At 27.6% G+C, this 24610-nt stretch overlaps 1 protein-coding gene across 1 annotated transcript in view; it reads left to right on the top strand.

The window, feature by feature from the left end:
• The window catches only part of LOC107455693 (midasin), a 298299-nt gene that overhangs the window by 41668 nt on the left and 232021 nt on the right, over window positions 1-24610 (top strand). Inside the window, exons 17-31 of the mRNA XM_087164129.1 lie at window positions 3119-3237; window positions 5329-5465; window positions 5553-5657; window positions 7847-8032; window positions 9761-9836; window positions 9919-10181; window positions 10522-10700; window positions 11041-11132; window positions 11903-12019; window positions 12784-12930; window positions 14574-14718; window positions 16749-17031; window positions 20360-20495; window positions 21367-21621; window positions 22652-22842. Coding sequence (XP_087020255.1) covers window positions 3119-3237; window positions 5329-5465; window positions 5553-5657; window positions 7847-8032; window positions 9761-9836; window positions 9919-10181; window positions 10522-10700; window positions 11041-11132; window positions 11903-12019; window positions 12784-12930; window positions 14574-14718; window positions 16749-17031; window positions 20360-20495; window positions 21367-21621; window positions 22652-22842 — 2431 coding nt within the window. The remainder of the gene's footprint in view (window positions 1-3118; window positions 3238-5328; window positions 5466-5552; window positions 5658-7846; window positions 8033-9760; window positions 9837-9918; window positions 10182-10521; window positions 10701-11040; window positions 11133-11902; window positions 12020-12783; window positions 12931-14573; window positions 14719-16748; window positions 17032-20359; window positions 20496-21366; window positions 21622-22651; window positions 22843-24610) is intronic.

Genomic DNA, 24610 nt, shown 5'->3' with positions numbered 1-24610 from the left:
GAGCCAAGTGCCGATTATGCATGAAGGAGATCGATATCGCGAAAATGGAAGAATCTGCTCTGAAATCACACTTCAAAGAAAGGTAAAACAAAAAAGCAGTCTCATGCCCTGAGTTCTCTTTTTCCAAAGACATCAACATCTAATTCATCTGGTGTAAATACTCCTTCAACATTGTGTGCCCCATGTGAAACAGAAACTTTAGTAGCAGAGGTAACATTGTCTTCTTATCTGATCAAAAGGAATGTGCTTGATGCTGAAATTCTCTGGAGTCTGAAGTGCGTCACTAGTAATTATTCATGTAACTCCTGTGAAGGGATCAGTAAATTGTTCTCCAAAATGTTTGCTGATAGCTGTATAGCGAGACAATTTTTTTGTAGTGCCACAAAGTGAGCCTATTTGGGCTCCTTTGGATTGGCACTATACTTCAAAGGGATTCTTATAAATGAGCTGAAAAATCTTGATTGCTACACTGTACTCTTTGATGAGACGTTAAATCAGTTTCTACAATCTAAGCAGATGGACATTATGGTAAGGAATTGATAATAAAGTTTGCACTAAGTATCTTACCTCCCAATTTATGGGTCATGGAACTGCAGAAAATATTTTGTCCTCTTTTTACAAATGCATGGATGATGGTTAAAAGCTCTCTAAAATACTTCAATTATCCATGGATGGACCCTATGTCAATTGGAAATTCTATTAGAAGCTTCAGTGTGAATTAAAAGAGAAATATTCCCACCAGGTCATATTCATTGGCAGTTGTGGATTACACATAACGAATAATGCTTTTAAACATGGTGAAAATGGGATATGTTCCTTCTAATTTTTATTTTCAGAAAGAATTGTTACTGCATAACATTTAGAGAAGGTTGTGTAAATTATGGGTGAATAATATCAGAAGCGATGCTTAATAGAGGAGAGGAGGGGGTTATGGAATAGTCATGGAATACCTAAGATTTAGCTCTGTCTTTCATGCAGCCTTCACATGGAAATACACAGGATTAAAGGATTTCACCATTAACACCTCATTACCATTAGTTATAGATTGTGCTGAAAATGTTTTTGTGAATTAATATGTAAAACCAGTAGGGTTGTTTTTAAAAAAATATAAATTTTAGTTCATAATACATATACTCTCTTCTCTCTATATAGGCAAAGCATTTAGGTATTATATTTGAAATTAATTATTGCCACAACAAGCATTGTTGCTTCTAGTAAAATAGAAGAGAATAATTTTTAAAATTGGTCTTAGATTAAGGTCCTTGAAAATTTTGTTGAGGTCCTTGAAAAGTCCTGGAAAGTCCTTGAATTTCAATCTCATCATAGAGTGGGAACCCTGTAAGACTTTTCATTTTCCTGACAAAGGAAACGAAGCTGTGAATTTTAGAGGAATGATTTTATTTTCATTGACTTTTGCATCTTTACAAAGTCTTCATCCAAAAAGATTGTAATAAGTCTTTAATATCTCAATCTGTGGTGAGATAATATATAAATTGCATTTCTTTTAGTCTACAACAACCAAGTAATGCTAGAGAAGGTAAATTTAAAAGAAAATTTATATTTTGGGTTAAGATCAAGTTATCAAGAGGAAAAAAATTAGATTAAAAACATTTTGTATCCATTGACTGACTAGAAAATATGAATTGAAAAGTATTTCTGTTCTGATAAAAAAAAGTGATAAACATCAGTTATCGCGATTTAAATATTTATGTAACAGAAAATACTGTTGTATAAAGTCAAATAGTTAAGAATAATGTTATTTTTATGGTCTACACTTTTTAATATGACGCCTTTTTAGTGTGACCCTTCCTATGATGACTCCTACAGGATGTCTCGTTTACTGTTCCATACTTGCAATATTATTTTAACGCCCATCAGATAGTCTGAATTGAACCTTTCATTTCAATATAATGACTTAAATTTAGTTTACTTTTTTTATTCCAAGAAAATCCTTCCCTGATCTGGTGTTAGACATTTTTTTGCTTTTCAAAACTAGCATTTTTCGATTGACAATGAGTCAATCGATAACAAAAGTCTCGAGAAAACTATTTGCACCACTATTTTTTTTTTTTGTTACCTCTTGAATTTTCTTTGAATGAAATAAGAATGACGTGATCACCTAATCTTAACCTAAAAGGTCCTAACAGATATCAATGCTCAAAAGAATAGTGAAATATTGATTATATACCATAATTGAGAATTTGAAGTGGATATTGCAATGTAGAAATTGAAGTTTTCTGCATAATCATAACTTTTCCAAATTTATTTTCAAAGGTTTATTACATTTATCAATCATAATTTTCTTGTTTGGAAACTATTCACTCTTTCTGTAAAATGTTGTAAGAGATGGTATATTTTGGAATAAAGACATATTATTAACATTTTTCTTGAGCTTAATTTTGCTCAGTTCTCTGAACGCATGTAATTTAGCGAATAAGGCCGCTTCTAAAATTAAAAATTTGAAAGGAAGTGGATAGAAGAATAACATCAAAATCACAAATTGCTGGAGCTATTCAAGGTCACTAAAATCATATGTTTACACTAATTAAAAAACACTAATTAAACACTAATTTGATTTTACACTAATTAAAAAATATGATGTAATTATAAAGGTAGAAGAGAATGATTGAATTTCATGACATCTTTCTCGTGAAGCGAAATTCTAAAATCTAAAAAGCACATTGAATGCATGAATTTATCTGCAATATTAAAAGATGTCATTGCACTTTTAACCTTTACTATACTCTATTAAAAAATACTTGTACTTATTTGATATTAAAAAGCCACGAATTAGTCAGTTTCTTAATTCTATTTAAAGTATTGTATGTTTTTTCCAAAATAAATCCAATTTTTATGAAATATCGGGAAATATTTGCACTAATATTATGTAATCCCGATGTAGGAACCTCACATTGTTATGTCAGATTTTGTTTTGACCACATGGGTCCTTATGTCGAGTGTTGACTGTATAGATATGTACTGTAAAACCTGAATATAATGAAAAATGTAACTAACAATAAACTTTATCAAACGAAATTGTGTTGTATTAATTTTTAAATATTCAAATATGAAGTATTTAATATTTACCGTATAAATATAATTAATCAATTTTTTTCAGAAAATACTGCAAAGCACTTAGAGCTGGTAGGACGCTGGAGAAAATTTGGAGAAAAAGTCCAAAGCTTAAAAAAGCACAAGTTTGATTCTACAGCTCCCATTGCATTTAAGTTTATTGAAGTAAACAATACTATTATATATAATTGCTCTTAATTTATTATTAATTCATTTCATAAGAGTTGTTGGTTAGTATATTAATTTACATATGTTTCATACAAGTGTTTTCAGAATATGACAATCATCATATTCTGAAATCAGTTCTTGCATCAATATTTGGTATTTCTAGTTTTCAATATATTTTATAACAAGATGACATCTTTGGCTGATTGATTAACAAATTTTATGATACCTAATTCATTTTTTCTTTGAGTGCTTCATGTTTTTAATTATAAAATTTGCTTCACCTGATAATCAGTTTTAGTTATATTTATTAACTTAGTTTTCACTATTTATATTTTTGTTGTACACAGTAATTATTTATGTGAACTATATGTTGACAAGTATTAACTAGATTCTCTACTTTTTTTAAAATTTAATTATTTATAAAAAAGATGAAGTTTAAACAATTTTCTCACAGCATTGTGAAGTGGTTGGAAACAAAGTACGTTCCCTTTTATAAAACACTATTGATTTTGAAACATTTCAATGCATTTGAATGTCGTTTTTCTGCAATAGTGTATTAATTAATCGAAATAACTATACCAGACATTAAAAAAATTAAAAAAAAAAAAATTAAGAAAGTCTAAAACATCTATCTGGTTTTTAATCTTAATTGGAGAAATTGCAATTTAGCATTCTTTCTATTCATTACTTCTTTCTATAAAAATTGCATAATTAATACAAATTAAATATTATGCAATTCTTATAGAAAGAATGTTAGGCATGAATTTGTCATAGAATAATCATTATTGTTAGCAAAAGAATCTTGGAAAAAGCAACTCATTCTTTAAAGTTGTGTTCTAACATAATTTACTTAATGACATGGTGCTATATGCCTGTTAAATATATATTATTTGGAAAATAGTATAAAGGAAGAAAAAAAATTTAAATGGAAGAACGGGGAAGGTTCGAATGTTATGAACCTTGATTTTTCACATTGTTTGTTATTTAACATTTCATTTATTTCTTTCACTGAGCAATTTTAGAAGGATGTATAAACTTAAAGTTCAATGTAAATTGCTGATATTTTATATGAGCTATAAGTTTCTAATTTTCTTTAATAATTATGTTGTTTGTGTATACAAATTGTGATATGATGCAACCTTAAGAGAACACTATAACATGGAAAAAACTTTTCATGAGAAATTCTATTTTACCTACTTCAGTAATTTTAAATTTGTTTTTTTTGCTTAATTTTCTACTTATCTTTATCAATTCAGTATGATAAAAAAATATTAATTTTACAAATGCCTTTGTATAGCATAACATTTAAAAATAAATTTTATTTTAATATGGATAATATGATTAATATATATTTTTTAAATATTATTAAGGTTTTTAAAACTAATTTGAAAATAAAATGTATTTTTTTACGAAGCTGAATAAAGTAATTATTAATTTAAAGAATAAAATGATAAACTCCATGTTGACTAGATTTAAAATTATACTTAAAATGTGTATGCATGTACGTGAATTGATATAAATGTGTATGTATACATAAATGTATGATTGCAATTAAAATCAAGATTAAGAGTTCTTATCCAAAAATAGGTTATCTATTTGTCCTGATTCTGTAAAAACTTTGAGAATGTTTTTGCAATTTGTTAATTTTTATATATGAGGAACATGTATGATATTAACATGATAAGCTTTCATGTTAAAATAATTTTATTACTGCAATTTTTTTAAAAGTGCTTTAAAGGTTCCTATTCTTTGTTTAAAAAATTGGCCATGCAAAATCAACTTTTGGTGATAATGTTGGTTCTATTGATGCAAAAAATTCTGTTCCTTGGTTTTACTTTTTTTCTTGTAGTTGTTTTGTGTTTACTTTTTACGCTTATTACGCTTGTAGGTTAAGGTCTACATTTGGTTTTAAAATGTTTTTAATGTATTTTAAAATGCATATCAAATTAAATGTTTTTTTTTCTTAAAATTTTTTTTACGCTTATTACGCTTGTAGGTTAAGGTCTACATTTGGTTTTAAAATGTTTTTAATGTATTTTAAAACGCATATCAAATTAAATGTTTTTTTTTCTTAAAAATTTTTTTTAGGGAGCTTTAGTTAAAGCCATGAAAAATGGAGAATGGCTTTTACTTGATGAAATTAATTTAGCAGAAGCAGAAACTCTTGAATGTCTTTCTGGAGTATTGGAAAAAGATGACAATACTTTGCTGTTATTGGATAAAGGGTAATGCAATATTTTTTAAAATTTGGTCTCAGAATGTTTACAGTAGCTTTTCTTAAATTTTGCTTTAACGTTCCAATTTTTTTAAAGTGACACTGAACCTATATATCGACATCCTGATTTTCGTCTATTTGCTTGTATGAATCCTGCCACTGATATTGGCAAGAAAGAATTACCTGCTGGTATTCGTAGTAGGTAAGTCTCTTTTAGTCAGTTTCTTAAGTGATATAAAATTATATATATGTATTGGTTAAAGTCTCTCAGGAATCTTCCCTACATTTATTTTTCCAATGGTTAAACAGTTATTTTAAAAATTTGTTCTTAGATAAGTGTTTCTATTTTTGCTTGAAATAATTTGGCATGTTGCATAAAGATTATGATTATTTTCAATATTTCTAAGTGAATTAGTTTAATGATGCTTGTTTGGCTTGTGTATTCATAGTTGTAGAATCATTCATGGATTGAAAATGTGTCTAGTATTTCACCATAGTCAAAATATAAAGATAAAGTCTTTTTCAAATGTTGTTCCCCTCCTCTTTTTTTTAAATGATACCGAGGATAGAAGCTATTAGTTGATTTACCATTTCTTCTCATATCTTATAAATCTTTAAATGTCAAAGGTTAAAATCTTTTATAAATAACCTTGTAATCTTGTTATTTTTTTAAAAAACTTTCATGCAGCAAAAAGTTTTGTATCCGGAATCGGTAGGATAATAGATTTTTTATTATAAGTCCAGATAATGGATTTTTCCTTATAAGTCCAGATAATAGATTTTTCCTTATAAGTCCAGATAATAGATTTTTCCTTATAAGTCCAGATAATAGATTTTTCCTTATAAGTCCAGATAATAGATTTTTCCTTATAAGTCCAGGTAATAGATTTTTCCTTATAAGTCCAGATAATAGATTTTTCCTTATGATAGGCACTCAACATAAACAAAGGTTATAACAAGTCTCATAAAATGAAAGGAAAGCAAACAGCGTTTCTGGGTTAGTAAAATGTTTTTATAATGATATCTAATCAACCAAAAAAAAAATACTTTGAATGGAAAATTAAATGTTTTCTCAAAATTATTGAAAGCGAAAAATTGAAGAAAAAACTGACAACTAGTTATATGTAAATGGAAACATTAATAACGCTCTCCACCATTTTGAAGTAGAATGATTAAGACAAGATGTGAAAATTTCAGTTATCCTTGAAATTAAGTCGATGGAGATGGGGAACAAAAAATTCCTTTTTATCGAGGTTCTAAGAAATACTTCTTTTCCTAACCATTTGCTATACTTGTTTGGACATCACTTGAGGAGAGGGGATGTAGTTGCCCTTTTTTAAATAGTTCTCCCTCTTTTCCTGTGTTCCAGAAGAGGAGCATACCCTGGATATTCTTGGCAGTTCTCTCCCTTTCCTGGTGATTTATGGGTTTAATGCATAAGTCACCAGAAGTTAGAAGTAGAGAATATGTGTCAAATGTTACTTGGTTCTCTCAAAATCGCAAGTACACAAAAAATGAAGTGTTCTTTTTTCTTAAAAAGAAAAGATAAAGATATGTTTATTATAATGCTAAAAAGTTTGCCGGGAAGAGATATCCGAAGTATGGGTTTTTATACTGTATAAAAATATACAATAGCCTGACCAAATAGTTCAACAATCCAACCAGTTCATAATAGTGAGCATATCGAACTCTACTTAAAAAGATTTTGTGGTGTAGTGTTTAATGATATTATTGTAATGCTTTATGGTATTATTTATAATGTTTTATGATATTGCATATAGCTGAAAAAAATTAATTTACATTGATTATCTTTTCCTACATTTTATGTTTCTGCCATTTTAATTTGTTAAGTATTTTTGGCTAAGTGTAAGAATCTGTTTCCGCTTGGGTTTATTGATACCTTACTTGTGTTTATTGATGCCTGGTTTTGCAAATATGAAAGGATTTGAAAGAATTTTTGAAAGTAAATAGAATACTCACTTTTTTGTATTTCTGATTACCTGAGAAGTAAATAAAATATGCTGATATTAATAATAATGACTTAAGTAGTTGAGTAATAAGTATTTTTATTGTTTAAATATTTGAGTTGTGTTTTAGCTTAAATATCCATAAGTGGTGAGTTTCATTTCTATGAATCCTTTTTAGTATTGTCTTTCAGTTAGCATACTTTCACAATAAGTGGATTAAAAGTTGACAATTTTATTTAGTATTTGTTAAAATGTTAACAGATATAAAGTATTTAAACTCTATCAAATATCACAAATTCAATCTAGAAAATGTTATTACTTGGTATAAGAATGGTACTGGAAATTATCATTATTTTCAATCATCATCATTTTCATTATTAGATTTCATTATTATCAGTTTGTAATGAAACTATTCTAATTATAGATTTACTGAATACTTTGTTGATGAATTATCGGAAAAGAATGATCTCACAATATTAGTTGAAGAGTATTTAAAAGGTTTGTCTTTGAAAGTGGATACTATTGAAAATATAGTTAAATTTTATTTGGATATTAAGAAAATGGCTACCGAGAAATTAAATGATGGAACTGGACATCATCCACATTACAGGTAATAATATTTGTTAGTTAGGGAATAGTAAATAGATTTGTTTTTAATTGCTCTGGTAAAACTTATTTTAATTAATGTATTTAAATTAATAGCAATTATATAGCATTTTTTTAAAAAAGTGTGCTTTAATTTTAACACAATCATACTCTTTTAATTAACATTTTGTTTAGATACTAGTGAATGAAATATTGCTACATAGTTTTAGATATCAGTGAATGAAATATTGCTACATAGTCAGGGGTCTGTCCTGACCAAATTTATTACCATTTAATGGAACCTTCACAAATTCAGCTTTAAGAAAAAGGGTAGTTTCACAAAATACTTTTTCTTAAAATTTTATTTTGAATCCCGTATAAAACGATAAGTCCATGTTTTTACCATATTTTTTTGTTGTTTGTTTAATATAATTTTTAATTTTCTCAAATTGTGTCTTAATTTTCACCAAATAGGTACCTCTCAGAAAAACATAGACTGACCCCTGATAGTTTTAAATATCAGTGAATGAAAAATTGCTAAATAGTTTTAGATGTCAGTGAATTTAATATTGCTACATAATAAAAGCGTTGATGCCGAATGAAAGAAATACAAAAATTCTGTGTTTGGTAATTGAAGAAAGTGCTTTATTACAGTGCCAAAATGATGCTTTGTTTGTTTATTTGACATCATTTGTGCTCTTGATGCAACAGATTTATAGATTTAAAAATAGTGAAGACAATAAAAATCTGACATATGGGATTCCCCAATTGTATTTATAGATATTACAATATTAACCCAGTGACAAGATAACTTTCCTCAGTCAGAGGAACAAATAATGAGAGGCAGACCACATACTAGGTAATTAGTTGGTGTGGTTAAGTGGCTGAATAGTGTGGGAGTTGATAGAAAATAATGGTGTTGGATAGACAGAGGGGAAATACGTGAGTATACCATGGCTGGTAATAGGCTGTAGTGCTGGTAGAATATACTTACTTTTCCTACATTGTTAAAATAAGGTGAAAAGGGCACAAATATATATTTCTTGTCTTATTCTGAAACAGTACAACATCACTCCTTTTTCTTTATTTTAATTGATTTCATTTTGCATTTATTTTATTGCTAAGATAAATATAAATTGCAACATATACAAAATTATGCAAATTTGCTCAAGTTCTGTTATGTTAAAGGATTAAACAAGATATTCTTTTTTTTTTTTCCCTACTTACTACTGTATTAAATATAAGTTGTAAAAGACAAAAACCAATGTAAAAAATCACAAATATACTAAAATAGATAAATTAGTATGCTAGTTTAGATGCTGTACTGGAGCATTATCTTCAATACATACGTACAATATAGAAAAATGGTGAAAAAATCGTATAGAAAAGTATCTCATTGCAATTTTTCCATATTTTCTTGCATACTTAAAATGATGCTTCAATACAACATTGAAAGTTCTATGCTATTTTAAATCTAATAATATATGTGACTTTTAATATCAGTATAAAGTTTAATAATGCCTGCAGACTTTTGATAATTCTGATAACTAAAGATAAATGTTTCTTAGCTTGAAACAGAAAGTTAAGTTGGAATATTTTAATCAACGAGTCTTAAAAAAATCACATCGCTCTCTGTTTGTAATATACATATAAAGCAAAGTTCTGTAATAACATATAATAAACTTAAGATATTTCATTACTGTATGGTTTCCTTCTGGCTTTGTTTTTAGTAAATAAATTTTTTTTCCTGCAGTCTTCGAACTCTTTGCAGAGCATTAAGTTATGCAGCTTGCAATCCTTGCCACAATGTTCCTCGTTCTCTTTATGAGGTACGTCAAAGTTTGAAATTTTTTCTTATTAAACATGACTATGTTTTGTTATATATCCAATTTACATTTTTATTTTTTTTAGGCTTTTTGCTTGAGTTTCTTATCACAATTGGATAACCCTTCACATAAGATAGTGACTGACATCATTAAAGAGAAGATTCTTGGTCAAAAACAATTATCGATTTTGCACCAAAGTATACCAGAGCCTAAAGGAGGAAATCATGTCAATGTGTCTGGGTATTGGATAAGGGCAGGGAAGCAAGAAATTGAAAAGCCCGAGGATTATATTTTTACAGACACCGTGAAGAGAAATTTACACGACTTAGCCCGAATTGTTTCTGCCGGGTAAGATGAACAATTATGTCTTATTAATTTATTATATGTTCTCCTAAATCAACTAAATATTTTTTTGAGAATTAAGTTTCCATGTTGGAATATGTTGTTGCTGAGATAATTTGCATTTGTATTAGTAGTAATTAATTTTTGTAACGTTGTTATCGAAATTATGCTATTGAAATTAATACAAAATTTTTGTGACTATTCATTAAGTCATGCTTTTTTTAATTTTTTTTTTACGAAACTTGATTGGTCTTAAAAATGTTTTAGTGCAAAATGTAGTAAGAAGTAAGTTACAAAAATTGATTTTAATTAATTTTGTCTCTTGTTCCTTCAAATATCTATGTAGGACGTATCCAGTTTTATTGCAAGGAGAAACATCATCTGGAAAAACAAGTTTAATACAATATCTAGCAAAAATTACTGGTAATCACTGTGTCCGAGTAAACAATCATGAGCACACGGATATTCAAGAATATGTTGGAACCTATGCTGCTGATGTAACTGGGAAACTTGTTTTTAAAGAAGGTTCGTTTCTATATTGTTCATTTGAATTTTTTTTCTTCAGAAAAGCTCAATATTTTTATAATAAAAATAGTTCAATATTTAATATAGTCCAAAAAATAAAATAGTACAATATTTTTATATCATATTTTTAAAAAAGATTATTTTTAAAATAATTCAACTTCATTTTTGCTGAAAATTTTCCTGTTTGTAATATTTTAAATTTTCAATAGATCTTAACCTTTTTATGTCTTTTCTTTGTGAGATAAGTACTTATGGTTTTAGTATTTTCCTATCCAACTGTTTTAATTTATTTTTCATACATATTCAAGTCCTTTTTCCAAACATTCCTTTTTATTTCCAGGTATATTGGTTGAAGCAATGAGAAAAGGTAGTTGGATTATTTTAGATGAACTTAATCTCGCACCAACTGAAGTTATGGAAGCTCTTAATAGAGTAAGTGTTGCTGAATTGTTGTAAATATTTTGAACCAAATAGTTATGATATGTTATTATTGAAAGTAATGATGTAATATTTTTTCCTTTGTTCTTAAAGAGATCAAAGATTAAATTTTTAATTCAAGTTAGAATTATAAGATGGAAATAAAACAAATATAATATTAAGATAAAAATAGAAAATTAAAATAATATTTAATTATTAATTATAAAATAAATATAATGGAAAATTATGTTAATAACATTAAAAAAAACGTAATTAAAAATTATTTTAATTATAACATTAAATATGAAAAGCATAATTTAAAATTTTTCACTTTTTAGATTTTCTTATTGAAATGTCTCACTTTTTATTATGGGTTTTGAATTTTTGTGTAAACATAGGTAAAATGGGTATAACCAAATTCCAGTTTTTTTTTATACCTACGCTCTTCACTCTTATGTTTTTTTTATTTAACGTAAATTATACATGTGTGAAACGTTCTTCAAATCAATTGTTCTTAATCAATGTTCTGTTAATTTTTTTATGTTTTATTTTACATTAATATATGAAAGTTCATTAATCTCTCTTCCAATAACTTTTTAACTTTGTTCTGAATGGTTTATAGCTGTTTCATATGTTTGTTTACATACCTTAAAATTTTGTATTGATATTCTACTGACTGTATTTGTTGTAAAGTGTGCTTGGCTCTTCCTGGTGGAGAGAAACTTGAAATGAAGATAATACCCATTTATTAATTTAAAGCGTACTATTTAATTCTATATTTTCAGGTGTTGGATGATAACCGTGAACTGTTCATAGCTGAAACGCAAACTCTGGTCAAAGCACATCGAGGTTTTATGATTTTTGCTACTCAAAATCCAGCAGGCATTTATGGTGGGAGAAAAGTGAGTAAAAAAATTATTTTTTTAGCTTAATTTATATCAGGTATATGAGTTTTTATTCTTACAAAATTGTTTTTCATTTCTTTCTCGGCTGTATCACTTACAACTAGTAAATGAAGTCAGGGGTCTGTTTAGAAGAAATTTGGGTCTGTTAACGGACCTTTCACAAAATATCTTTTCATAAAAACGGACCGTTCACGAAATAATTTATCTTTTAATTGGGCCCATCACAAATTTGTGTATCTTCATTATTGTTTTGTTTATCGAATAAACTGAATCGAATTGTGAAGAACTGCGGTTTGAGCCCCAGTGGTGGTTTAAATCCCACCCAGCTTCAGATGTACGAAGGTAGCCTATACGCAATGTTGACCACATCGCCACAATTATACTGTCACAAAATTATGGTGACTCAACTTCTATGACCTCCTCCGCCTACTGTAGGTTGTTGCGAGAATTATTATTTATTTTATTGTTATAGTTTTCATCCTGTAAATATTTTTTTATTTTTGCAATGCTGAATAGTAAAGTTTTGTTGACTACATGTAAAGTTTAGTAATATTAAAATGTAGGTGAAAATTAAATTTACACCAGTTTATGTTTATTTAATATATATTTCAAGCTGATTGATTTGTAAATTTATTAATTTCTTAAATAAAATGTTGTAAATTTATTTGAAAAAAAAAAAAACATTACCTTGTGTTTTTAAAATTTTTTTTTAAAAAGAAAATATTGTGTTTAGTTACGATGTTGTGTTTGTTCTCTTCTAGATACTGTCAAGGGCATTTAGAAATCGTTTCATTGAACTTCATTTCAATGAAATCCCACCTCCTGAGCTGGAAACAATCTTGGAGCAAAAGTGTCAATTGCCACCATCGTATAGTAAACAATTAGTTGCAGTTATGCAAGAATTACAAGTACGTCCAATAATTTTTTATATTTTTAATATTTATTCTGAAATCATTTATGATTAACAAGCTTTGTGGGAGGCCATATTAAGGGATTTTTTTTTGTGAATTTTTAAAATTTAGCTTTTGAATGTAAAGAAATATCTCGCAACTGTTTACAAAAAAACTGCTTTAATCTGCTGTTCCCATCAAAAATTGCTTTATTTTGCATTTACTTTTGTGAAAAGTTTTTTTCAAATTTTATAAATGTTATCAGCTCTATAAAATTTCTTTTAAAAATTTCATGATTAAAAAAAATAGAAAAATAAATCTAAATCCAATATTCAAGTTAGCTGTATATTCTTAAAATAAATAATTTGAATTTTACAAAATATCATTTCACATATTCTTTTACTGAGGTTTATAATTTTTAGTTTGTTTATGTTGTGATGTTTCATTATATGTCGTAATAATAATAAGTAAACAGTTTCTATACTGAAACTATTTCTAGTATTTCTTTTGTGTTAATTAATTTCTTAAAAATTTTCCTGTCTCTTGTTAAGTATTGGTTATATGACCCAGATGGCACTGCTCGTATTTTCTTCTTTTATCAGGTACAGTCAGTGTGTAATAAGTTGAAGGTCATTAAACCAAAGCTATAATATTTGGAAAAATTGAGATAGGTCTAAAATGTAATTTGTGGTGTAACAAAAAGAATTCTCACATTTTCCACCTACTAAGTGGTATTAGTTGTACAAGCAATGATGAACGAACAGCCTTGAGTTTATTCATTCTGTTTCTGAAAGCATCAACTCTGCATTTCAACCTTTGAAAACAGACTTTGAGTTCTTATTTTATTGTGAATTTTTTCAACCACCTACGTTGCCTGCTGTCAAAATCCCCCTGCTATTGCTTTTGGATGTCTCCATTATGAATTATTTTCTGAAACAGAATGAGTGGAGGACAGTTGCTTAGTTATTTATTTCAATTTTATTTCATAACCAGCGATGAACAGCCGACCCCATTTTAAGTTTACAACTACCAATGCTCAACTCCATAGCTTTGCAATTTTGAAATTGATCTAATAACAAAGAAAATTCCTGGATCAAGTGTTATATTTGCCTTTATGGAGAGTTTTTTTGCATTGCATGGAGAAGAAAACCTTAGCCTCAGCAAAAGGGACTTTAATACTTGATGAGTGTGCCTCAGAGGATACTTAATGTCAGTACTGGTTCGTGCAAGCCCGTTGCAGAACTTGTATCGACCGGATTTTGCTGGGATTCAAACTTAGGTAATCTCCTAGGCAGGCAAGTGCTTTAACCATTAAACCACCATAGATCTCAGCTATCAACAGCGTTTCAGGCCTGTCACCATTTTCCTAAAAACAATGGTTTTAGTTTAATGGTCTCTGACATGTTATTTATTGACATACTTATTATATTATATGTTTCCTTTTCCTTTCTTTCCAAACATAGTTTACATGCATCTTTTATTAAGTACCTAATGGATATGTTGGGCACAATATAATTGTTACCAAATGTCTACAATTTAACTTTTGTTTCATTATGTAGATTTGCTATGTCACAGAAGTTGGCGAATGCATTCTGTGATAATGGAAGAAATCTTATTATTAGGTTTAAGGTGTTTTGCATTGTCTGATTTATATCTTATAGTTGAGAAGAAGAGAAAGTGGCGTGTTTGCTGGCAAACAGGGATTTATCACTTTGAGAGACCTTTTCCGTTGGGGTGAACGCTATGTGCACGCTCCTGATCCTCCAACAAAATATTATGACTGGAACCAACACTTATCTGATGAAGGTAAGTACAATATAAGTTTTTATTTTTATAAGTATTCTAATCTTTTTATAAGTATTCTAATCTATAAGTATTCTAATCTCATGGGAGTAAAAAACAATATGAAAGGTAAGGTATTTAATTTTTTGAACCATCTTAACTGTCTAATTTGGAATGACAACAAGCCACAAAATATTGCCGAAATTTGTCAAAAAGTTTCTGAGTTTTAAAATTTAAAAAAAAGGAACAGAATTTAACATTAATAAATTTCATTTCTTAAAAACTATTTTACTGATTTTGCTCAAATTTTGTATTATATTATTTCAAATTGCACAGTTGTAAATGAAATAAAAATTTTTAGCTCTCAATTTTAAACTTTTAAAATAGGAAATTTTGACTCTTCAAAATGGAATGTAAATATCATTCCAAAGCAACAATGGAGTCACTGTAGAATTTGCAAATAGAAAAAACTATTGGAAAACAACATGGGTTTACGATAGAATCACCATGTACATCAAAAGCTTATTACTTCCTTACAAAATTCATGTGTCATACATCATATTTAATATCTGAATTAAAAAAAAGCACTTGGAAATAGATTAAAAAGAATGCTTGAAAAAAATATGGATTTAAAATTGAATCAGCATGTCAAAGAGAAGAAATGAGAGAGAATTAAAATAGAAAATTTCCTTGTAAATCATGTTGAATTGAGTGTGTTAAAATGTAACAGCTCTAAACCAAATTTTGGGTGTTGTAATGACATCGTATTAAAAATATGAGAATTTGAAAAACCATATTGATTTACGAGAGAATCAGTGCAAATAAACTTTTTTCTTTTTACATATCAGACCTTATGTCAGGACACATCAAATGACAAGCTTTCTAGAAAATTTTTATCGAAAGAATAAGTGCAGCAGCATGCTTAGAATGAATCCTGCATTGCAAAGTATTTTCCCAATTTTCTTTAGATATTTTCTGCAAATTTTATTTGAGACAGATACGTTTAATTATTCTGTTTTGGGAAATTAATGTTTTAACATTAGATTCTCGGTTTTATTAGCTTCATTGAATGTTTTTTTTTGCCTGCGACTGTGTATAAATTATTTATAAGTTTACTAAAAATGGCAATCATAGCAACTATTTTTGAATGCTAACTTCAGTGGAGGCCCTCTGATACCCTGTGGCAGAATTTTTTCGAGCTATCTGCGACAAAACTCTCTAATACTAATATCATTCTGAAAGATACTTTTAATAATAACAAACATATATGATACTAATTTAAAATGACAAAGAAGCTGTGTTTACAAAAAAAAAACTATGAAATATTTTTTTTAATTGAACATGTAAAATTTTTTTATTCTAATGTTATGGGTGATATTTTTGCATTTTGTTTGGTGGGACTGCACAAATTATTTTCTTCTTTGCATTTTGTAAATAATCATCACAATAAAAAAAATAATTAAAAATCTTGAAGTTCGTAATTGCGGAAAAAGAGATAAATGAAGAAATCACGTGAATTGGATTCTTCTGATGCGTGTTTCGTTTCGAGATTAGGTTGTTGTAATAAATAATATCGTATAAAAAATATTAGATTTAAAAATTATGGAGAAATCAATAGCAATAACTGCCAAAAATTCGATAGAATTATTGCCTTAAAAAGTAAATACTCAAATGCACGATTCGAATTTTTCATATTGTTTGAAATATATCGGAATTTTTAAAAAAACATATGAAAATCAATATCAATAACTGCCAGAAATACAGATTTAAATATTACCTGTAAATTTCTGTTGAAAGGAAAAGTAAAATTTTTTGCTTTTTAATAGAAAAATCTTTCTGCAAGAACTTTGTAACTTTCTGCGACAATGTCGCCGTGTCGATGTGATTCTGCCACGGGGCTCTAATAGTTAGAAATTTTTTTTGTTGAAAGCGTGAAAAAAAAGGTTTGAAATTTCAAAAAATTCTTCATGCGCTGTCTGATGTTGGTAGCTTTATTAGAATATTTGAAAACATGATTGAAAAGTAAAATATTAATGTAATTTTTGGGATTTTAGGTTATCTGCTTTTGGCTGGTCGAGTTCGTTTCAGAGAAGAAGTGGATGTCATCAAGACAGTAATAGAAAAACATTTTAAGCGAGAAATTATTCCAGATAATCTTTTCAATTTAACAGAAGACACCTCCTTTGTTACAAAAAGTCTCTTGGAGAGATTTCTGACTGAAAAACTGCCTCCACCATTCGATCACATTGTTTGGACTTATGGCATGCGTAGACTTGGAGTATTGGTGGGAAAGGCAATGCAGTTTGAAGAACCAGTTCTACTTGTTGGCAATACTGGGTAAATGTTTTATGCAAACAGATGATTGATGTTCTTTTTTTTTTGTTAATTATCTGCAGCTAAGAGACTTGTTCTGATGTTTTTTTAATTAGCAGTATAGATGGTTAACTGAGTGTAAAAAATAGCAAGCCTTTTACAATTGAAAAAATTTCCAAAAAAATTCCTGCATTTTCTACCATTCTTCAAGGCATTGTTGTACAGGCATAGTTTGAATAGGTTAAATATTCTTGAAATTTTTATTATTCAGATTAGAATTTCAAATCTTACTCAATATTACCATCATAAGATTTGTTTTAGTATTTAATCAGGTAATGAAGCATGAATGAATATAAATACATCGATAAATCAAATAAATCTTTAGAGTGTTGTCACCTGTTTTACCTATTTACTGAAGAATTGTTTCGTTATGAGATTTTTTTTTTACTATACATCATTCTAAATTTTGAGAAAGTCAGAAAAGCAATAGGCTGTGAAGGTATAAACCTGCAAAAAATTAATACGGCCATTGAAAATTGGTATGATGTAAGTTATGGTGTTAAAAATAAATAATTATCTAAAATTCATACTATTTTTCTGCCATTGTGGCCACATATTTTAATTGGGATGATATTAAAATATTGAATCTGCAAAAGCATTTTTTAAATTACTTTCTTAAAACATTTTCTAAAATATCTGAATGCTATATTAAAAATGTTACATATTTGTATAATATTCAATTTATACATCATAAAAATAAGATAGTTGCAACATGCAATTTTCAAAAAAAGTAAAAATGAAGTATTTTATATTGCAAGGCAGTTAATTATATTTATTAAGTTTAAAGAGGCTGTTTTTTTAGCAATGACAATCATTTTACTTAATTAATTTTAACTCTTGGGTATGTAGAATTTATTATTGTAACACATCTACTATAATTTTGTACTATAATCCACTATAATTTTATATCATTTTGTAATGATTAACTTATGGTTTATACCTCATTTTTTTGCATCTCATTCATGTAAAGCTTCAAATCTGTTAAAAATTATAATGATACAATACCCCTCTGGATATTTTAATGTGATGGAGCGAAACATTATTTAAGAAAAAATTAAGTAAATTAGAATATTTTTTCCGTCTAGGTAAGGAAAAGACTAAAATCACTTGCTAATTGAACATGCATCACGCTTGGTTGTTATAATATTTTTTTTTATTTTGCTTTGTTTTGTTTTTCTTTAGTACCATTTCTGCTTTTTGTTACGTTACTTTTTAGGTCATCATTTGTCCTATTGTGCTTTCATTTAAACTTTTGTTTTAAAGCTTTCGCTTTAAAAATTTCTTTTGCAACCCCCTCCCCCTCCAGTTCAGAGAGTACTTTTATGTATACCATAGTTCAGCCCACCCCAACCTTTTTATTGTTTCGGACCTCTCTCAATATTTGATAATTTCTTCGCGGTCAAGGAGAGGTGGGACGTTGATTATTTATATTTTAAATAGTTTTTATTTAATAATTTTAATTTAATTGTATTTAAATATGGCTTCATAATAAAATACAATTACATGTGTGGTATTGGTGTGGCTTAAGGTGACATCTCTCAGCTCCCGGCTAACCAGGGTTTGTGATTTTTTTGTATTTTTAAAAAAAATCAAAAAAGTCAGATTTTTTTGATTTTTATTCAAATACACTGTAAGAACTTTGATTTATAATTAAAAGAAACTTTATAAATGTTTAATCAAAATTAAATTAATATTAAAACAATATTATAACAATATTTTAGAAGATCCAAATACCTAAAACAATTTTTCATTTTAATACATAGCGTTGAATGCTTAGTAACCATTTTAAAATAAATGCATGATTGAAATTTAAAAACTAGATGAAATAGAGAATTTAATGAATACTTTAAACTATTAAAACAAAGTTTCAATTAGCAAACCATAATTTTAATTTAAAATTGGGATTTTTTTTTTTGATTTTTGAAAAGACAAAATTGATGTAACAGATTGTGTTTTTAAATGTAGTCATTCATCAAAAAATAAATAAATATTTAATCTAAGAATTTTTTTAAGAAATCTATGTACCTGTTGGAATTTTTTTCACAAAATTTCTTTATAAAAAATCTGTAATGAAATAGAAAGTCTGACAAAGATACTGTAAGTAAACATGCATTCTGTTACCAGTTAATATCCCTACTACTTTAAATAGTCTTTGAAAGAATTTGAAGAGGAAGAGTGAGTGACACTATATCAGGAAAAAAAATATCTGAATTCATCAGCATTTTTTTTCTTCTATTTTTGGCATATTAGGGTAATTTCTTTTTAATATAACCTCAAGCTTTAGAAATATACATTTTTCACCAATAAAATATCATGTAGAAAAAATTCATGTTTATTAATTACTTTCTGCAGCTTTGCAAGTCTATATTAAGATAGCATTGAATGTTTACTTTAATCTTTTTTTTTTCAATTTCAAGTATCAAAAGATTTTTAAAAATGTAATTTCAAATGTGCTGGAATTTATCACACATCAAGAAAGAAAGAAAGTAATTTTGTTAACTAAAATTAATTAATACAGCACTTCATTTAAATCAAATTTTAAAACTAAGAAAAGAAAATAATAAAAGTATCAATAATTTAAAACACTGTTTTTTTAACTTTTCAAATCAATACCGTAAAAAAAAATCAGTTGATTTAAATCGTGATTTAAATCAGGCTGATTTAAATCAACAAACCCTGCGGCTAACCTCTCATCCATGAAAAGTCATGCTAACCGGAGAGAAACACACCACAATAAATAAAATAGAAATAAAAGGGGAGCCCAGTACCATTTGTTCCACAGACTGGTACCGGCCCCTCAGCCTGAGATTTGGAGACTCTTGCTATAGTTTACTTTCAGTGTTTAATGGTTAACTGTATATCCGACAACTACTAGCTTCTATGGTTGTTATGGAATATTTTTCTTTGTGCTAGCAACATTTAGGTTATTATAAATAGATACTGATTTTTAAAGTTGGAAAAAGAATTAAAAGATTTTGTTTTATTCTCAATAAAAAATTAATAATTTAAACTTAAGTATAAGAGGTCAAAAGTCTCTTAGCTTAGCTGTTATGCTTTAAATGTTAGAGAATTAATTTGTAACACATTAATTCTCCAACTTAGGCTTAATTTTTAACAAATTTATCCTACTATAATTATTGTTTTATTATCATTTTATAAAATCTCAATGATCATTCAAGCTGGCAATTTTGTATTATAGACTTTTTATTTGCATACATTACAATAAAATAATATGAAAATTTTCTTTTTGTTGTTGATATGTTCTAATAATGTAGTAATAATCTCTTATTAGGTGTGGTAAAACTACAATATGTCAGATATATGCATTACTGATCCAACAAGAAATTAATATAGTAAACTGCCATATGCATTCTGAAAGTGCAGATTTTATTGGTGGACTTCGACCTGTACGAAATTCAAACAAAGAGGTAAAGCTTTCATTGTTTCTTTCTTAATAATACTTAAATAGTTACTACAAAAACAAATATTTCTGTGACTTTTAACGTTTTTTGACTTCTTAAAGTTTTTTTCCTTCCGTTTTTGGTACATTTTTTTATTTATTTTATCCCTTAACAAATGGCTTTTGTTAGCATTGTAAGCAAAAATGGAGTATAATTATTTAAAATTAATTTTTTTTCCAGCAAAGAGATTAATGTATGATGTAGAATTAATGTATGAAAAATTGATATTTTTGTTAGTGTTATATTTATAAGGCTCCTTTCTTTTATTTTTAAATTTTTTTAAAATTTTATTTCTTTTTGCTTAGCATTTCTTTAATTTGTAAATTATAAGGAATTAAAGGAAAAAGTAATCAAGTAAGTAAAAAATTAATTTTTTAAAAGTTATATTTAATTATTGGTTAAAAACGGGGACATGCTATTTTATTTAACATCTTGGAGCACCACACATATTTCACGAAAATCCCTGTTGTGGTAAAGTAATGCAAAGCACACTGCTAATGGAGTGAAATAAATAAAAGTTTGTTTTGTGATAAATAATATTTAAAATGAATTTTAAGTTATTACTTAAAATATTGCAAATATATTAATTTTACACTATCAGTCACTGATGAATGACACAGCCTAAACGAAAAGTTCAGGGTTAGTTTCAGGTAAGTGACATGGCACTCAACATATTACTTATCCTCTTGTTTCATACCTGTAAAAAAGTATATTAATGGAAAGAATACACAAGTAAAATTTCTAGTGCAACTGTTTTCATTATTTCTTACAATTGAATGGCATTTATTAAGAAGTTTCTTGTTATTTATGATTTCTATTTTTTTTTTCCTTCTCCCAGGATTCTAAGCTGTTTGAATGGGTTGATGGGCCATTGATAAAAGCAATGAAAAATGGCCATTTTTTTCTTGCTGATGAAATTTCATTGGCTGATGATTCAGTGTTAGAAAGACTTAACAGCGTACTTGAATCAGAACAGAAAATACTTTTGTCTGAGAAAAGTTATGAAGATTGCAAGGAGTCAGAAATTAAGGCTGTTTTTGGATTTCAGTTTTTTGCCACTATGAATCCTGGAGGTGATTATGGCAAAAAGGAGGTTTGTATACATTGATTATTTGATTATGACTTACATACTTGCCAACTTTTGTGCTCTTCAAAAAAGTTTTATCTTATTTATAAGGTAATATTTACAAAAATGATGTTGCAAATATATACTTAATTTACTTTTCACCATCGCTTGAAACACAATATGATAACTAGCATATTTTCTTTATATATGTTTAAATTTTTTAAACTTGTTGGCAGTTAAAATTATATTCAATTAAATTTGTTAAAATAGGAATCCAGAATGACTGAAAAAACTTTGCTATTGCATTAAATATAAAAATAAAATCTTCTGGAAAATTAGTAAGAGTTGGCAGTTACATAATTTCTATAATATTTATGACTGTATTATTATAGGGCAATTTTATTTCTGCCTATTACACATATAATGGGAAATTAATTTATGGGGTTGAAGTTTCCATTAAGACTTATATATGTGTGTTATATCTCCTTTTTTCCCTCATAATTATTTAAAACTCAAGTTGTAGACATTCCTAAATAACTCATTTAGCATTTCACTGTTTTCTTTATTATTCACTACATTTCAAACTTACTGTTCAACAATTTAAAAGCTGGAAAACATATACGTTCACTTGTTAATATATCATATAATGTAATTATTGGTTGCTTAATATTTAATGTTTAATCTGCTTGCATTTTTGTAACAATAATGTTTAACAACTATATTTCTTCCAATAAACAATGTTTAACAGCTATATTTCTTCCTTTGTTATACTTGAAAAGTAATTCATAGATTGAATTATTACATAAAGACTTATTAGCTTATAACACCAAATTTATTACACTTTAGAGTGTGTTATAAAAAAAAAATTACTTTTTCAAGTCAATTAAAGAATATAAATTTTTTTATTGGCATTTCATTAATTGTATTCCTGATTATTGAAATACTGTTGTTTGCATCAATTTTATTTAAAAGTTATCTTAACTGCAATATTATAATAGCTTTAATGTTGTTCATCACAATAAGTCTGCCTTTACTAATTTTGTGTATTTTTTTATAGCTGTCACCAGCACTTAGAAATCGTTTTACAGAAATATGGTGTCCAAATAGTGCTCAAGTTGATTCAGATGTTATCGCTATTATAAACCATTCATTGAAGAATTCTTATAAGTATAATCCTAAGCGCTTTAATATAGCAAAGGCTATAGTTGATTTCATAAATTTTTACCGTCAGACTGATATAGGTAGAAGGTAAGTTCTTAATTTATTTATGCTATAACATGGTGCATAGCATTTTAAAAAAGTGCTTAAAGGTGCTTATTTTCGATTTCATTTTTTAAAAGTTCTTAAAGGTGCTTCTTTTATTGGGAGTTTTTAAAAAGTGCTTAATTTTCCCTTTTCGAAAATGAGATTTTTTCTTTAGTGTGTAAATTTTAACCATGTATTATGCAATAGCGTGGTTTTCACATTGTTCTATTCAACGTTTTCTCAATTCATTAAAATAATGCAGTTCAGCCTTCCGTTGGTACAAGCGTATGAACCTTGAATTTTACATGTTTGATGAAATACTAGCTGGTCCGCATGTGCGTATACTGAACTGGGTTTGGTGAGATTCTTGCTCTCTCATGTGCAACTCTACTGCATTTTGCAAGATATTCTCAATTTCAGGCTTCATTTTCCACCCTCTGAAATCAAACTGAAAAATCTCTCGATCTTTTTGTGGAGACTAGTATAATCAAGAAAAGAGTTCTTTATGTCAGAAACTAATTATTTATGATCGTGTAAAGTCTTAAAAAATTATTTTGCATTTTGTTATGTATATAGTGTTTAAAAATATTTTTAGTGTTTAAAAAGTACTTAAAAGGTGCTTATTTTTTGTTGAAATATTTGCCTACTCATATAATATTTTTTTTTTACTAACAAGAACCTAAAATTAAGGCACAAAGTAAAATGGTTTATCTTTTTTTAAATAATTTTTATTTATATATTTATTCTCAAAGTAGACTTACTGCAATTGTGAATTACACATCTGGTATAAAAGTTCCAAAATAATTGGAAGTTGTTAAATAAAAATGATGAAAATATCCAGTTTGCTGCATTCTACTTAGGAAGCTTGGACTTTCTTTTTTCGTCATTTCATCAAGTTTCATCATTTGTACGTAGAGTGCATACAGATTGTGCTGTTGCCTGGAAAAACTATAAACAATGTTTTCTGTTTTATGTTAGACCATTCCTACTGAAATAAATGCCCATGCGTTTGTTAATTTAATCACTATGTTGTCACTACAAATGGATTTTATTTTGAAAGCATAGTTTTTTTGGTTTTTCATTGCTAGCAACAGCATTTGTTGATTAAGTTTATATCTAATTTTAAAACTTGGTGAGAAGAACTTCTGGATTCTTAAGAATGCGGCAAGGCATATGTTTCTATTTACATCAGTTTTTCTTTAATAGATTTTTTAAATTGTTGATCATTTTTAGGTTACTTGTTGAAAAATATTGCACTGTTTGATGCTGGCTTTTTTAATAAAGGCATAATTTGATCCAGTTTCTCAAGTTTCCTTTGTTAATTTGCCTTTTATTTGGGCAACAAGACTTCTTTTTATCAGGCATTTTGAAGATGAAATTTTTTGTTAACCTACACCTACCCAAACCTTGTAGGAAAGGAGGATATTAGAGTCTTGAAATCGTACCACAAGCATGCTAAACTGTGATTGAAACTGTGCCAAAGCCAGAGAAGGCATTCACTGGATGTTTCATAATTGCTATTTGCCCATTTAATAATTAAATAAAAATATTAGCATTAATTAAGTATTACAGTAAAGCGTCGATTATCTTAACGCTGATTTACCGGTTTGTCCAATTATCTGGATCTCACCAGGATCATATGTTTTTTCTACCTTCTCGATTTTCTACCTTCTTTTTTTCCACAAAGAAGCTTCATTTTCAGAATTTCTGAAAGGAGTTGAAAAATGGCTTCCTTTTTTCTCTTGGTAATCTTGAAAAGAACCTCGTGTAT

The sequence above is a fragment of the Parasteatoda tepidariorum genome, chromosome 5, assembly GCF_982258835.1.
Source record: "Parasteatoda tepidariorum strain Cologne lab strain chromosome 5, Ptep-v5.0, whole genome shotgun sequence".
In the NCBI taxonomy this organism is placed as follows: Eukaryota; Metazoa; Arthropoda; class Arachnida; order Araneae; family Theridiidae; genus Parasteatoda; species Parasteatoda tepidariorum.
Note: the sequence above shows the minus strand (reverse complement) of the source record. Positions and strands in the feature narration are given on the sequence as shown.